The 15,554-nt window shown below is 45.7% G+C and overlaps 1 protein-coding gene across 2 annotated transcripts in view; it reads left to right on the forward strand.

Annotated features, from left to right (window-relative positions):
* Positions 1-15,554, forward strand: part of LOC134966380 (transmembrane protein 26-like) — a 208,130-nt gene that overhangs the window by 100,315 nt on the left and 92,261 nt on the right. For both annotated transcript variants that reach the window (XM_063943060.1, XM_063943061.1), the window contains exon 2: positions 6,656-6,865. In XM_063943060.1, the coding sequence (XP_063799130.1) occupies positions 6,669-6,865 (197 nt within the window). In that variant the 5' untranslated portion in view covers positions 6,656-6,668. The remainder of the gene's footprint in view (positions 1-6,655; positions 6,866-15,554) is intronic.

Here is a 15,554-nt window from a genome sequence, read left to right on the forward strand (position 1 = left end):
GCCCAGATCCGAGTCTGGCTTGGGACTTTCCGCCAGACTCGGAAACCAGAAAGAGGCAAAACGTCATCATCCTGCTGTCGGATTCTCGCGGGTTTTGGATCCCATATAAGGAGCCAAGCGTCGCCGGCATTTTTACTCCAGTCCTGGAGAGTGTAGCGAGAGGACGTGTCTCTCTCCTCAGTGTCTGTGCGGGAAAGTGGTGTGGCGACCTGCTCTGTCTTATGTGTGTCATTCCAGTGCTGTCTTATGCTGCATCAGTCCAGTGGTGGTGTCTTGTGCTGCATCAGTTCAGTCACAGTGGTGGTGTCCTCTGCTGCCATATGTCCAGTGCTGCTGTATAAGTCCAGTACAGTGGTGCTGTGTTGTGCTGCATCAGTCCAGTGGTGGTGTCTTGTGTTGCATTAGTCCAGTCACAGTGGTGGTGTCCTCTGCTGCCATATGTCCAGTGCTGCTGTATAAGTCCAGTACAGTGGTGCTGTGTTGTGCTGCATCAGTCCAGTGGTTGTGTCCCTGTGCTGTATTATAAGTCTAGAGGTACTGCCGTATATGTCCAGTGGTACTGCTGTATATGTCCAGTGGTACTGCCGTATAAGTCCAGTGGTACTGGCATATAAGTCCAGTGGTACTGCCGTATAAGTCCAGTGGTACTGCCGTATAAGTCCAGTGGTACTGCCGTATAAGTCCAGTGATACTGCCGTATAAATCCAGTGATACTGCTGTATATGTCCAGTGGTACTGCCGTATAAGTCCAGTGATACTGCCACATAAGTCCAGTGATACTGCCGTATAAATCCAGTCCAGTGGTACTTCTGTATATGTCCAGTGATACCGCTGTATATGTCCAGTGGTACTGCCGCATAAGTCCAGTGATACCGCTGTATAAATCCAGTGATGCTGCCTTATAAGTCCAGTGATACTGCCGTATAAATCCAGTCCAGTGGTACTGCTGTATAAATCCAGTGGTACTGCCATATATGTCCAGTGGTACTGCCATATATGTCCAGTGGTACTGGCGTATAAGTCCAGTCCAGTGGTACTGCCGTATAAGTCCATTGATACTGCCATATAAGTCCAGTGATACTGCAGTATAAGTCCAGTGATACTGCCGTATAAATCCAGTCCAGTGGTATTGCCATATAAATCCAGTGGTACTGCCAAATAAGTCCAGTGATACTGCCGTATAAGTCCAGTGATACTGCCGTATAAGTCCAGTGATAATGCCGTATAAGTCCAGTGGTACTGCCGTATAAGTCCAGTCCAGTGATACTGCTGTATAAATCCAGTGTTACTGCCGTATAAGTCCAGTGATACTGCCGTATAAGTCCAGTGTTACTGCCGTATAAGTCCAGTTCAGTGGTACTGCCGTATATGTACAGTGATACTGCCATATATGTCCAGTGGTACTGCCATATAAGTCCAGTGATACTGCCGTAAAAGTCCAGTGATACTGCCGTAAAAGTCCAGTGATACTGCCGTAAAAGTCCAGTGATACTGCCGTAAATGTCCAGTGATACTGCCATATAAGCCAAGTGATACTGCCATATAAATCCAGTCCAGTGGTACTGCCGTATCTGTCCAGCGGTACTGCCGTATAAGTCCAGCGGTACTGCCGTATAAGTCCAGCGGTACTGCCGTATAAGTCCAGCGGTACTGCCGTATAAGTCCAGCGGTACTGCCGTATAAGTCCAGCGAAACTGACGTATAAGTCCAGTGATACTGACGTATAAGTCCAGTGATACTGACGTATAAGTCATAGTAACATAGTAACTAAGGTTGAAAAAAGACAATTGTCCATCGAGTTCAACCTATTTGTGGCCTCCTATGCAGTCTTATTATAGGACTAGTTATTTTTATGTTAGTACTAGTTATATTAACTATAATGCGTGCCTACGCACCATAACCCGTAATATCTTTATCCAATAGGAATTTATCTAACCCAGTCCAGTGATACTGACGTATATGTCCAGTGATACTGCCATATAAGTCCAGTGATACTGCCGTATATGTCCAGTGGTGCTGCTATATAAATCCTGTCCAGTGGTACTAGCGTATAAGTACAGTCCAGTGGTGCTGCCATATAAGTTCAGGGGTGCTGTCCTGTGATGTATATTATTTACTCCAAATAAAGGGGTTATTAATATTTAATCCAAATAATTTTTACAGGGTTTGCCCTGTGTAGTGTAGAGGTACGCTCTCCTTTGCTGCATTTTGTTATATGACTCCAGAAAAATTATGGAGAAAAATTTGGAGGATAAAATAGGGAAAGATCAAGAACCACTTCCTCCTACTGCTGCCGCTGCTGTAGTTGTTGCTGCTGGGAGTGGATCGTCATCCCAGAGGGGAAGTCGGAAGACCACTTGTACTACTTCACCTAAGCAAACGACTGTCCAACAGTCCTTTGCGGAGAAGATGAAATATGACAGCAGTCATCCTGTTGCAAAGTGGATAACTGAAGCCTTGACAGCTATGTTGGTGTTAGACGTGCGTCCGGTATCCGCCATTAGTGCAGTGGGACTGCAGTGCCACTCCTAGATGGGCCAGGTGTTTGTGCCGCACACTTGTGTCGCTTAGCTTAGTCATACAGCTACCTCATTGCACCTCTTTTACTTCTTTGCATCATGTGCGGTTTGGGGCCTAGTTTTTTTAAGTGCCATCCTGTCTGCAACTGCAGTGCCACTCCTATATGGGCCAGGTGTTTGTGCCGCACACTTGTGTTGCTTAGCTTAGTCATACAGCTACCTCGGTGCAACTTTTAGGCCTAAAAACAATATTGTGCGGTGTGAGGTGTTCAGAATAGACTGGAAATGGGTGGAAATTAATATTATTGAGGTTAATAATACCATAGGATCAAAATTACCCCCAAATTCTGTGATTTTAGCTTCTTCTTTTTTTTTGTAAAAATCATCCAGATCCAAACCCAAAACCAAAACCCGAAAGGGTGGTTTTGGCAAAACCTATCCAGATCGAAAACACGAGCGGGGATCCAGATCCAAAACCAAAACGCAAAACATGAAAAGTGCCCGCCGCACATCTCTAGTTACAAGCTGGTGGTCTGAAAGGGGTATAACTGTTGCAGAAATTTCATTCTTTCAGCTGTACTCTTATTAACCTCCAGTACAGTATTTTCACACTTAGAGGCTAATTACTGCCAAAATACCTTAACTTCCATATTTATTTGTTTTCTATATAGTTTCTTATATAACAGAATATTCTGTTGCGCTTTATAATTGGAACAACAGTGAAAACACAAGTACAACAAATGATTAATGGACTATGCGCTCCTTAATTGGGATAGTGGTGAGTCTTTAGATGTTATTTCTCATAGAGTCTTGTAGTAATGACAGAGGAATTCTTCCTTTCATCCACAGAACAGCCTCAGAAAAAAGTCAAAAAAAGACAGGGAACACTTCTCACAGTGTACATCAGATAATCATGGTGTAAGATGTATAAAACACAGACAGGATTTACTTCATACCTTTTATAGGCCTCCGCTAGGCCAAATATCACGTATAGAACAAAAAAATCCTCACGTAGCTCCTTTGAAATTCCCACCTGGAGACCTTCACACAATGGAGTTACTCCTGATATGGCTACTCCTTTTCCTCCAAATCTCCCTGTAGCCAGGCTATGTTGGAGTGTGGACTCTGTAGAAACTAGCGATGGCTACTAAGTTGCTGTTTCAACAAAAAAACACAGTGAAAACACAAAACTGGGTAATAAAAGGCAGATAGAGGTAGGGAGGTCCTGCTCGCAAGCTTACAATCTATACATGTACCACACCACTATAACAACTTCTACTAATTTATGAAGGTGGTTGTTGCACATATATGTTCCACAGATGATACAGGGAACAGTATTCACGTTTGAGTATGTTTGATCTTTTGTCTGAATTGTGCGTCCCACGGCAGGATGTAATGGAGCTTGTGATGACACAGCCTGCATAGTGTTAAAAGACACACAGTTACTTTCCTAGCAATGGTCCACTATTTGCTAATATGTTATTAGTTATATGCTGGCCAATATTGTATTGGATTGTGTTGTTATATTGTATAGGTATATTTTATCTGTTAAATTAGGAATATGTCGTTTATTTGGTTATACTGTGTTTAATGTGTATAATGGTTGATAATTCTATGCCAGGGGATTTCACAGACAAATAGCAGCTGCTAGAAAGAGGTTATTCTCGTGGTGACTGGACACTATCTGATATTTGGAGAAAGGATAACTTAATTGCCATCTATTGTTGTCTCCCAGACATGTGTAGACCATACTTGCCTACCCTCCTGGAATAGGAATAGCCAGGAGGCTCCTGAAAATCGGTGGCGCTTCTGCCCCGCTGGAAAGGCAGACAAGGCTCCTGCATACCTGATACAGCCTCCACTTCCCCCCTCGGCCACCTACAATAGAGTGCAAGTGGGTGGGCCGGGGGACCTGATGATGCGATTCGTGTCATCATAGTCCCACCCCCCGCTACACAGTGCCTAATTTACTGACACTGTAGAATGGGTGGCGGAGCCACGATGACATGATCGTGTCACCATGCCCCCGGACAGCCCACCTATATGCTGGCCACATCCCCTATGTGTCGACCGAGCTTCCCCCTCCCGGATAAGGGGGCAGCCAAGTTGGTAAGTATGGTGTAGACAGGTGGCAGGTTTTAACCTGCAATGAACCTGGCCTTTCTCCCTGCCATTTCCAACCCTTTACTCTGTAGCTCCAATAAGCAGAGAGCACCACGCCTCGGACAGCTCTGGAAAGCAGGTCTACCCCTGGAGGAATTTGTGGGACTTTTTAAAAAGGGAGTGTATTTGGGGGGAGAGATCTGCACAGAAGGTCAGAGAGTAGATGTACTTCTGAAGTGGAGGAGCTGACTAAGCATTGCGGTGCTGTCAGTGGCGAGAATTTGTGTTAAAGGGTGCAATTTGAGCTGGTATCCCAGGCCAGTGGACACAGAACCGGCATGTAACAGCAGGAGACCACAGGCGTCTGCTGTGCAGTCAAGAGTCAGACTGGGCCCAGGTACTTTTCAAGGGGCGTGGCCTAATCACCGGAGGCGTGGTCATGTACTCTGAAAAAAATTGTATTTTAAGCACCTCCATGGCCGCACTGCAGCCAGTACACAGCAGCGTGTGCTGGGTTGAGGAGAAGAGCTGCAGCTGCTACTGCCAGGTAAGAGGGAGGGGGCCTGGGCCTCTACTAGACCCCCATTGGGCCCCTTCATTAGACCTGGGCCCAGGTAATTTTTACCCCCCCCCCTCTCTCTGCACCACTGGGCGTCTGTAATCACATACTACTGTGGGAACTTAGTAAGTAAGATGCCATCCTGGCTTGTAGTTATTGATGTTATAGGGAACTGAGGGGGTCATTCCGACCTGTTCGCACGCAACGGTTCATTGCTGCGGTGCAAATGGGTCGGAACTGCACATGCGTGGCGGCCGTATTGCGCACGCGCATCGTTGCCGTCGCCAGGCAGCGGCCAGAATATAGAAGAAAGTGATTGCTAGCGCGATCGCAAGAAGATTAACAGCGGGGAGGCGTTCCGGGGCATCTACTCACCGTTTTCCGGGCGTGGAGATCCGAACGTAGGCGTGTCTAGGTGTTTGGAGGGCGGATGTCTGACGTCAAATCCGGGACCTTCATCGCTGGATCGATCGCACAGGGTAAGTAACTGCAGGGCTAGTCTACATCTGCACAAAACTTTTTTAACATAGCAGGGCTGCACAAGTGATCGCAGCCCTGCTATGCTAAAATACACTCCCCCACAGGCGGCATCTAGTTGATCGCACGAGCAGCAAAAAGTTGCTACGTGTGATCAACTCGGAATGACCCCCTGTGTGTGTATATTTACAATAAAGGGCATTTGCCATTTTACTAAACTGTTTGCATGAGTATTCAGAGAATCCATATCATCACACAGTCAGAGATCTCCGAAGATGCAGGACGCTGGCCAATCTCAGACTTTTTTTAGAGGGACAGTCACTTACAAGGCAAAACCATGCCTTGTAAGTGATTGCCCATTTAAAAAATCGTCCGTGATTGGACATCATCCCGGCGATTTCAGACTCCGTTACATCCCGTCACATATGTTCTAAATAAGTTATTTTTTATATTATAGCAGTTTCCTTTCTCTCCCTATGCTTAAATGCTCCTCTGCCCACCAGATTTTCTCTCTCATGCCTCCCCTGCCACCAGTTTTTCCTAACATGCCCACCAGCTTCTCCATGTCCATCTGCCCTTTCCTGACAAGTGTGAACCCTACAGTGCCCATCTGCAGTACTTCCCAATCCCCGCCATCGCTGCACAGGAACTGCCTGCCACGGCAAAGCGTACTCCTCCTGCAGCTGTGATCACATGACATTACACTACAAGCAAGTCTAAATAAAGATATATTTGGTTGAGAATATATTCTAATTTATCTCATTATTTTAAATAGCTTACTAGGTAGTGAGTTAGTTTACTCCTAATGCCCAACCTATTTATGATTAACTACTTTAATTAAACCCCCAAATATCCAAAGGTTTGTACCTTATAGTTTCATAGCGTGCTTCCAGTGCATCAAAGAACAACATCCATTTCTTTATATACACATGCATATCTCACAAGCTTATAGTTGTTATAAATCTATGTCTAAAGCAAGTCTTTCTCCATATTGCAGGCAAACAGGAAGAATGAAGTGCAAGTGCTGGAAGATACTGGCAGCACTTTTCAGTCGCTTACTTTTCGGCATACATGGGACCCTGATGGTTCTTGTAACAGTGGGGATAAAGGAGGATATAGCATATCTCATACTTCTAATTGGCATTGTTCTTTTATTCGTTGAGTTGGCCGTGACACTATGGAGGACCAAGAAAGGAGAATGGAAATGGTAAGATTATATCTTAGTCTATCATATATTGGGCCTAATTCAGACCTGATCGAGTAGAAAAATCTTTCTCTAATGGGCAAAAACATGTGCAGTGCAGGTGTGGCAGATATAACATGTGCAGAGAGAGTCAGATTTGGGTGGGTTATTTTGTTTCTGTACAGGGTAAATAGTATACTGGCTGCTTTATTTTTACACTGCAATTTAGATTTAATTTTGAACACACCCCACCCAAATCTAACTCTCTCTGCACATGTTACTTCTGCCCCACCTGCACTCCAGCATGGCTTTGCCCATTAGAGAGAAAAATTGCTGCTGCAATCAGGTCTGAATTAGGCCCATAGTTTGTTATGTGATGTAGAGCCCTAATATATTCCAATTGTTTTTAAAGTAAGGATATTACAGTATAAACAGTGCACACAGATAAAAAGCAATAGGGGCACTCATAAACATTGCCGATAGATTTACAATTTATTACAACTTAAACTGTGTGCTTGCTTAACTATAATGTACTATAATGTCTCTTTTTGCCTCTGTCTATTGTTCTTGCCTTTAGTCAAATAGAAAGCTATACAATAATAGAGAATAAGAATATCAGGGCCGTAACTAGGAGTGTGCAATATGTGCCACTACCCAGGACAGAAGGAGATGGCACCACTGGTGCCCCAGTGGTACCTGCATTTTGGTACCTTGAACGGCATTATAAAGCATAGAGAGTTGCCATATTAGGACATACCTGTATTCTACACACATTCTGGGAACTTTCTGCTAACAGCGCCTTCTTCTGTGAAGTCATAGGGGTTGATTCAATTATTTCGTGCCCAGTCGTGATGGGGGATCGGGGAGGGGGGGGGGGGGGATATTTAATTGGCAGGCAGGGTTTAGCAATGTAAAACAGCTAAACCCGACCAAAGTGCTGGGTGTAACGTGAAAAGTGCCGTTGGGGCGCCCAAATGGGTCACTTATCCACATTTCACCTTGCCAGCACGGAGGCTGCAAGCTGAAATGTGTCTCCCCAGAGCTCATCATGCCTGAAAGGTTCAACAATTACATATTTTTGTTGGATTCCATTTAGTGGCGTCCAGAGGGAGAAACCATTGAATTCCTCCAATGATGTCACATGTGCTGGGGGCAGAGTGGGGTGGAGGTGCCTTGCTATGGCCTTGAAGAATAATATACTGAATAATAATATTGAACAGCAGTGGTTTTGTAAATATTGAAGAATACACTATAGCTCTGTGCTTGGACACTTCATTGAAAACATTACATATTATATGGCCACAATTAGGGGGGGCTAAGGAGTCACGTGCCCCGGGCGCCAGAAGGAGGGGGTGCTGAGAATTCAGCTGCTGGGCAGGAGAGGGATCTGTGAGGGAGATGCTGTACAGTCACATGACTTCAGGAGAATCCCCGGTGCCGTGGCAGGATCCCAGGTCTGTGCTATGGTCAGGGGCGGATTGGGAACAAAAAGCAGCCCTGGAAAGATTTGTACTAGTGGCCCCACATGGGCAACACCAGAGGTGTAAGGTCTAGCCATGGCAACAGCACCCTCCCCCAAAGACTTTCCAGATAGTGGGCATGTCCAGTATCAAGGGGGAAGATAAAAATAAATAAAATTAAATATTATGAGCACATTATATGATACACCTTCAGAATTTAGGAAACTATATCATTCTTTAGAAATATATATTTTCTTGCTTATTACACCAGCCGTATCCCAATCACTATTCACTCAATCTTATATGTCAGCCAAGCAGGCAGACAGAGCATACACTAGATCATCTGCAATCACAGGCTAAGTGGCAAAGTCATTTTCATATATGCAAATTATTTTGCATCTTATTCATTATGTCTATAAAAAGGACCACATGTCCTCAAACAAAACAGGCCCCACGGGTTCGTCGGCACACCGGGAATCTTCCCTGTGAACCCTATGGCCAATCCACCTCTGGCTATGGTTGATGAGAGATGGATCGCCCATATGTCCTCGCCAAGTCTACTCCCTCTCCTCCATATGCCAGCTCAGTCTCCGCACCTGTCCTCCTCCGTGTCACTGGCCAGTCTCCTCCTTTCAGCACTCGTCTCATACGCAAAGAAAAAGCGCCACTGTCAGTGAGTGATGTGAGTGTTGGATGTGTGCGGGGCTCCTGGTGCTCAGCAGGGCATGCTGGGGATAGTATAGTGTCTGTGGGGCCTCTGGTGCTCAGCAGGGCAGACTGGGGACAGCATAGTGTCTGTGGGGCCCCTGGTGCTCAGCAGGGCAGGCTGTGGGCAGTATAGTGTGTGCGGGACCCCTGTGTGTGGAATACCCCCTATACCTGCCTCGCACCACACATCTTATTGAAGTGTTATGTCTTATTATTCCTTTCTCAACACTTTTTCTCCTATTTCTCCCTCACACCTCTCTCCCATCTCTTTCTCTAATCTGTCTCTCACCCATCTCTCTTTCTTCTCTCTCTCCCACCTCTCCCTCACCCCTCCCTCCCATCTCTCTCTCTACAATCTTCCCCTCACCCATATCTCTCTCCTCCTCCTCCTCCCCATCTCACCCCCACTATCCCTTCCATCTATCTATCTATGTCTCTCTCCCCTCTCTCCCTCAACCACTGGTGTATCTATAATGAGTGCAGTGTGTGCAGTGTACACGGGCCCCTGAATCCAGAGGGGGCCCACACCACACACACTGTACCCATTTCTTCCATACTAACCTTTCGGGAATCCATTGGTGACTGTGTGTGGGCCCCCTCCTCTCCTGTAGCCGACACCGCCGCTGCTAGCGCACTGAGTGCTGTAGACTCTGGCACTGTGCCAGAGTCTCAGCACTGATAGCGGCGGTCAGCGGCGGTGATGGCTACAGGAGAGGAGGGGGCCCACACATGGAGTCTGCACACGGGTCCCCTCCTCTCTAGAAACGCCGCTGCCCTCAGCCCTCCCTCCCATCTCTCTCTCCTCATTCTCTCTCCCTCACCCCACTCTCTCTCCTCTGTCCCACCTCTCTCTTTCTTTCTCTCTCTCTCTCTCTCTCTCTCTCTCTCTCTCTCCTCTCTCTCCCTCATGGAGTGGCATAATGAGGAGTACTACTGTGCCGTGTAATAAGAATATTTATTAATGTATTTGTTTTTTGTTTTGTTTTTAATTGGGGAGGGGGTGCCAAATTACTGATTTGCCCTGGGTGCCGAAAATCCTAGTTTCGCCCCTGCAAATAATTAATACACAAGGAAATTATGGAACTTGTGACAATGGTGGTTGGTCTGCATTATCAACTAGCCTCCTTTTCCCACTGACTATACTACAGCTCAAATGAGATCATGGATGAGCAGATGAGGACCCCCTCAACCCAATTATTATGTGATACTCAGGTAAGAATTGATACTTAAGTGTGGTTGTTAGGAACTCTAGTGCTATTTGTGTGAGAGCCCTATTGCAGACAAGAGGGTCTTGCACCAATAACCCCCCCCCCCCCCCCGCTGTTCCCTTAGTGCATGACACGTACACCGATACTTAGGTTACCCCCTGGACTTAAACTCCTAACAGTAGGGGCTCACACTATAGACTAGAGACCATAAGACACAAACTGGTGTACACGCACAGGAGCACGAGGGTGAGGTCAGAACTGGATCACTGTCTCAGCCAGGGCAGATGAGGCACTGTGAGGTGAAATGCAGACACTGGGAAGTAGGCTAGCAGGCACTGAATACATGTTATGCAGGCACTGAGTAGGTGGAATACAGGCACTGAATATATTTTCTATGTTGTAGGCTGATTACAGGAACACTGGGATGGCAGGCAAAGGGTTAATACACTAGGCACAAGCTATAACCGGTACTGGGAGTTAGGCTGAGTGTCTTACAAAAGATTGCTGAATCAATGAGGAGCCAGTCTGGGAGTGTTAATTTAATTAAGAAAACTTTGTGCAGCTGCATCGCTGCACATAGTGCTGCAGCGTATCCTTTAACCAGGAGACAACTGCCCTGCGTCCTAGTTACTAAGCACCCAGCAGGGATTGCCGGGCAGAAGTACTGTGGCATCCTGGTCACCTAGCAACAACTGGGACTTAGCGGAGGGACGAGTCATGGCAGCTCATGACAGTACCCCTCCCTCCCCTTGAAGAGGGGTTTGTCCGGGTTTGTCTGGAAATTCTCTGAAGAATGATTTCTTAAGATCTGGTGCACGAAGAAACCTTCCTGCAATCCATTCTCTCTTTCATGGCCATAGTCCTTCCAGTTAATCAAGAAATGTACCTGCCTCTGTACAAACTTGAAGTCCAAGATCTTCTCCACCACATACTCATGATGACCCGGAACCATAACTGGAGAAGGTCTTCTAGGATGACCAACTCTGAATTTCCTAGAGAAGAAAGCTTGCTTAAAAGATAACAATGCAATGTATTGTTAATCTTTGGTAACTGGAGACAAAAGGCTACAGAGTTTATTTGTTTAGTGATCCAAAATAGACCAGTGTATCGGGGTTCCAGCTTCTGAGAAGGTTGACGAATTTTAATTGATGCACCTTTTTTCAGATCATCTGGAGACGAGACACAGAACTAGAAGAAGAAACAAGTTGTTGAGTTGGGTCAAAAGCATTAGACCAGGAATGATACCCTGAAACACAAAAAAATGGTGAAGCAGAAGAAGAATAATGACAGGAATTATTAGTGGTAGCTGTTCTGCCCAGTCATTTTGACCCTTCAATACATAGCATTGGAGATACTGCTCCAGAGGCTGATTCACACATTCTGTCTTTCCATTAGATTGTAGATGATAACCTGAAGAAAGGCTGAGATTAATACCCAATTTAGAACAGAAAGATCTCCAATACATTATTGTACAAAATCTCACACATCTTGAGAAATAGTTGGCCACCATACGAGACAGCATTTCCAGAGTCCTAGTAACGCCCGGATGTCCAGAGACTTTACTTCAGGGACAAACAGAAGCCAGAAGGAGTGGTAGAAGGTGCCTGAGCCTGCAAGCACTGAATTTGGCTAGCTAAGTCTTGAGTGAGAATGGCAAGAATATGTGTAGCATAAACAATCGCCATCAACGGTCTAGAAGTATCTTGCGCCAGAAGGAAACTTTGTGATAAGGCATCAGCCTTAATGTTCTTAATCCCAGGCCTATAGATTATATTGAAGTTGAATCAAGCAAAGAATAGTCTGTCTGGAATTCAACGTACGATACATTTTTATGATCCGTGAAAACAGTGATACGATGTCTCACATCCTCCATCCAATGCCTCCAGTCCTCCAAAACCCATTTAATAGCTATAAGTTCATGATTGCCGTCATCATAGATAAGTTCTGCTGGGGAGAATTTGCAAGAGAAAAAAGAGCAAGGATGAATTCTAGAGTCTTTAGGATCCCTTTGAGACAAGACTGCTCTGACTTCAGATGCATCCACATCTACATCTACAAAACCTCTACAAAAAATGGCAACTCCGGTTCATGATGTCAGAGAATTGGGAAAGAAACAAATGCCTTCTTCAGGTTTTCAAATGCCTGGAGAGCTAACGGTGGCCAATGGGAGGTATCAGCACCTTTCTTGGTTAGTTCCACGATTGGGGCAACTATTGTGGAAAATTAGTGAAATAATCTGCGATAATAATTCACAAAGCCCAGGAATCACTGTATGGCCTTTAAGTTGGTGGGACGGACCCAATCAAGGACTGCCCGTAGCTTACTGGGTTGCATGGAGAAGCCTTTGGGAGAGATGATATATCCCAGAAATTAAGTCTTTGCCATCTTAAACTGGCACTTCTCCAATTTAGCATAGAGGTTGTTTTCTCAAAGTTTCTGAAGCACAGGCTGGACATGATAACGGTGTTCTTTCAAAGACTTACAATAAATCAAGATAGCATCGAGATACACCACAATGAACTTGCCCAGGAATTCCCAAAGGACACTATTGATTAGGTCCTGGAATACTGCGGGAGCTTTGGATAACCCGAACGGCATGACTAGATACTCAATGCACATTTATTGGCAAGCTGCTCAATCAGCTTGTGATGTCACTCAGGTGCTAAAATCACACTAGATAATCGTAATGCCCCGAGTATCGAACGCTGTCTTCCCTTCATCTCCCTCCTTAATCCGAATCAGATTGTAGGCTCCTCGAAGATCAGTTTTGGAGAATTCTACTGCCTCTCATAGCTGGTCAAACAGGACTGATATGAGGGTTAATGGATATGAGTTCTTGACTGATTGTAGTCTGTAGTCTATGCAATGACGCAGTGATCCATTTTTCTCACCTAGAAAGAAGCAACCTGTACTTACAGGAGACTTGGTTGTCCGAATCAAGATCTTACTTACATTTTCCTGAATATAATCATCCATAGCCTTGGTTTCAAGCAGGGAAAGGGCATATAACCTGCCTTTAGGAAGTCTGGCATCAGAAACCAAATTAAAATTCTGCACCACCAAATTACTTGTATGTGCAAAACATGGCACAAGCTGGAATTTGCCTAGATGTAATGCACGCACAATATTGGTGGCATTGTCCGATATCACAAATCCCCAGGAGAGTCCAATTGGAGTAAGCCATTCTGCGATGATATTCCTCAGTTTCCATAAGAGATTGTCAGCTGTGTGCCTCTTAAGGAAAGCGGTGATTCATAGCGTAGCCTGCCTAGGAACGAGTTGCCATTTGCCAGATGCTGCTACTGGTGCCGCAGCTGTTGTTGCTGCAGGAGGCCTAACAACTACCCAGTGGGCTGTCACAGTCATATAGTCCTTAGTCTGCCCTGCTCCACTTGTCCACATGTCCATGGTTAAGTGGACACTGGATACAACCGCATTTTGTAGGACACTGGTGAGTCTTTTTCTGATGTCTGTGTACATTCTCGGTATCACCTGCCTAGAGAAGTGGAACCTAGATGGGATTTGATAACGGGGACACAGTACCTCAAACAATTCTCTAAATCCCACTGAACTAATGGCGGATACTGGATACACGTCTAACACCAACATAGCTGTCAAGGCCTCAGTTATCCGCTTTGCAAAAGGATGACTGCTGTCATATTTCATCTTCCTCACAAAGGACTGTTGGACAGTCAATTGCTTACTGGAAGTAGTACAACTGGTCTTCCGACTTCCCCCCTGGGATGACGATCCACTCCCAGCAGCAACAACAGCAGCGGCAGCAACAACAGCAGGCATACCACTCAAGGATCCTACGGAGGAATCCCAGTTAGGAGAGGACTCCTCAGTCTTGACAGTGACATGGCCTGCAGGACTGCTGGCATTCCTGACTGAGGAGGAAGTTAACATTGAGGGAGTTGGTGGTGTGGCTTGCAGGAGCTTGGGTGCAGGAGGAAGAAGGGATTTAGGTGTCAGTGGACTGCTTACGCTCTTGCCCAAAGTTTCACAACTTGACACTGACTTCTGATGAATGCGCAGTAGGTGATATATGAGGGAGGATGTTCCTAGGTGGTTAACATCCTTACCCCTACTTAATACAGATTGACAGAGGCAACAGATGGCTTGACACCTGTTGTCCGGATTTGTGGAGAAATAATTCCACACCGAAGAGGTGGCTTTTTTAGTAGTTTGCCCAGGCATCACAATGGGCTTCTTCGTCCCAAGGACAACAGGTGTCCCAGTGCCTGACTTAAGCAAACCACATCACCATCAGAATCCTCATCGTAAACTTCCTCCTCAGCGCCAGCAACACCCATATCCTCATCCTGGTGTACTTCAACAGTGACATCTTCAATTTGAATATCAGGAACTGTACTGTGGGTGCTCCTTCCAGCACTTGCAGGGGGCGTGCAAATGGTGGAAGGAGCCACCTCTTCCCGTCCAGTGAAGACACCAGGCTGTAATGTTAAGGCCAAGGATTGCTACTGGGTCCATAGGGAGGGAGATTCGAAAGGTAGACTTTAAGTACCACAACACTTTATGCCAAAACCGTCGAATCTTCGGGCACTGCCAGAAGTTGTGTATAAAAAGAGCATTAGGCGCTTTACATTTAGAACAGTGTCCTGTTTCTACAGAAACCATATATTTGTGCTGCCCAGGGGCTATATATGCTCTATGGAGAAACTTAAAGTGGATCGCCTGGAGCTGGGCAGAGTGCAGAGCCTTCAGAATAGAAGGCAGGTGGGAAAGGAAGCAATCCACAGACAGAGCCCAGGACCAATCACTCGACCATTTAGAGATCATAGGGGACCACAGGGTATCAGGTTTACTTATGAGCAGATCTTGATATAACCAACAGACCCTATAAGAAAAATGTTGTAACTTCAATAAAAGAGGGGACAGAGGGTCACCCCTCCGCTCGTGCACAGGAGGAACAGGCAAGGACTGCACATAGTGCCGAACTTGAAGGTACATATAGAAATCCGATGCCAACACACCATACCTCTTGGCTAAGTCTCTGAATGACATGAAAATCCCACCGGGATCAAATACGTCCCGAATGAGATGAATGCCCTTAGATTTTCACAGAAGAAATCTACTATTGTCGAAGGGTGGGGTAAAACTAGGATTCCCTATCAAGGGAATAAAAGCGAAGTATTCTGGGTTCCTATCTAATGCTTTACTAATAGACCACCATGAACAGTATGCATCCCAAAAAAGAATGTTTGTGCGTGGTCACATAGAATGAGATCTTTACGAGGGGGTTGGACCGGTACCATCTGAAGCAGGTATGATAACTTGGGGAATATAATATTTTTCAAAATGGCAACCCGCCCC

Source organism: Pseudophryne corroboree, chromosome 10 (genome assembly GCF_028390025.1).
Source record: "Pseudophryne corroboree isolate aPseCor3 chromosome 10, aPseCor3.hap2, whole genome shotgun sequence".
NCBI classification, from domain to species: Eukaryota; Metazoa; Chordata; class Amphibia; order Anura; family Myobatrachidae; genus Pseudophryne; species Pseudophryne corroboree.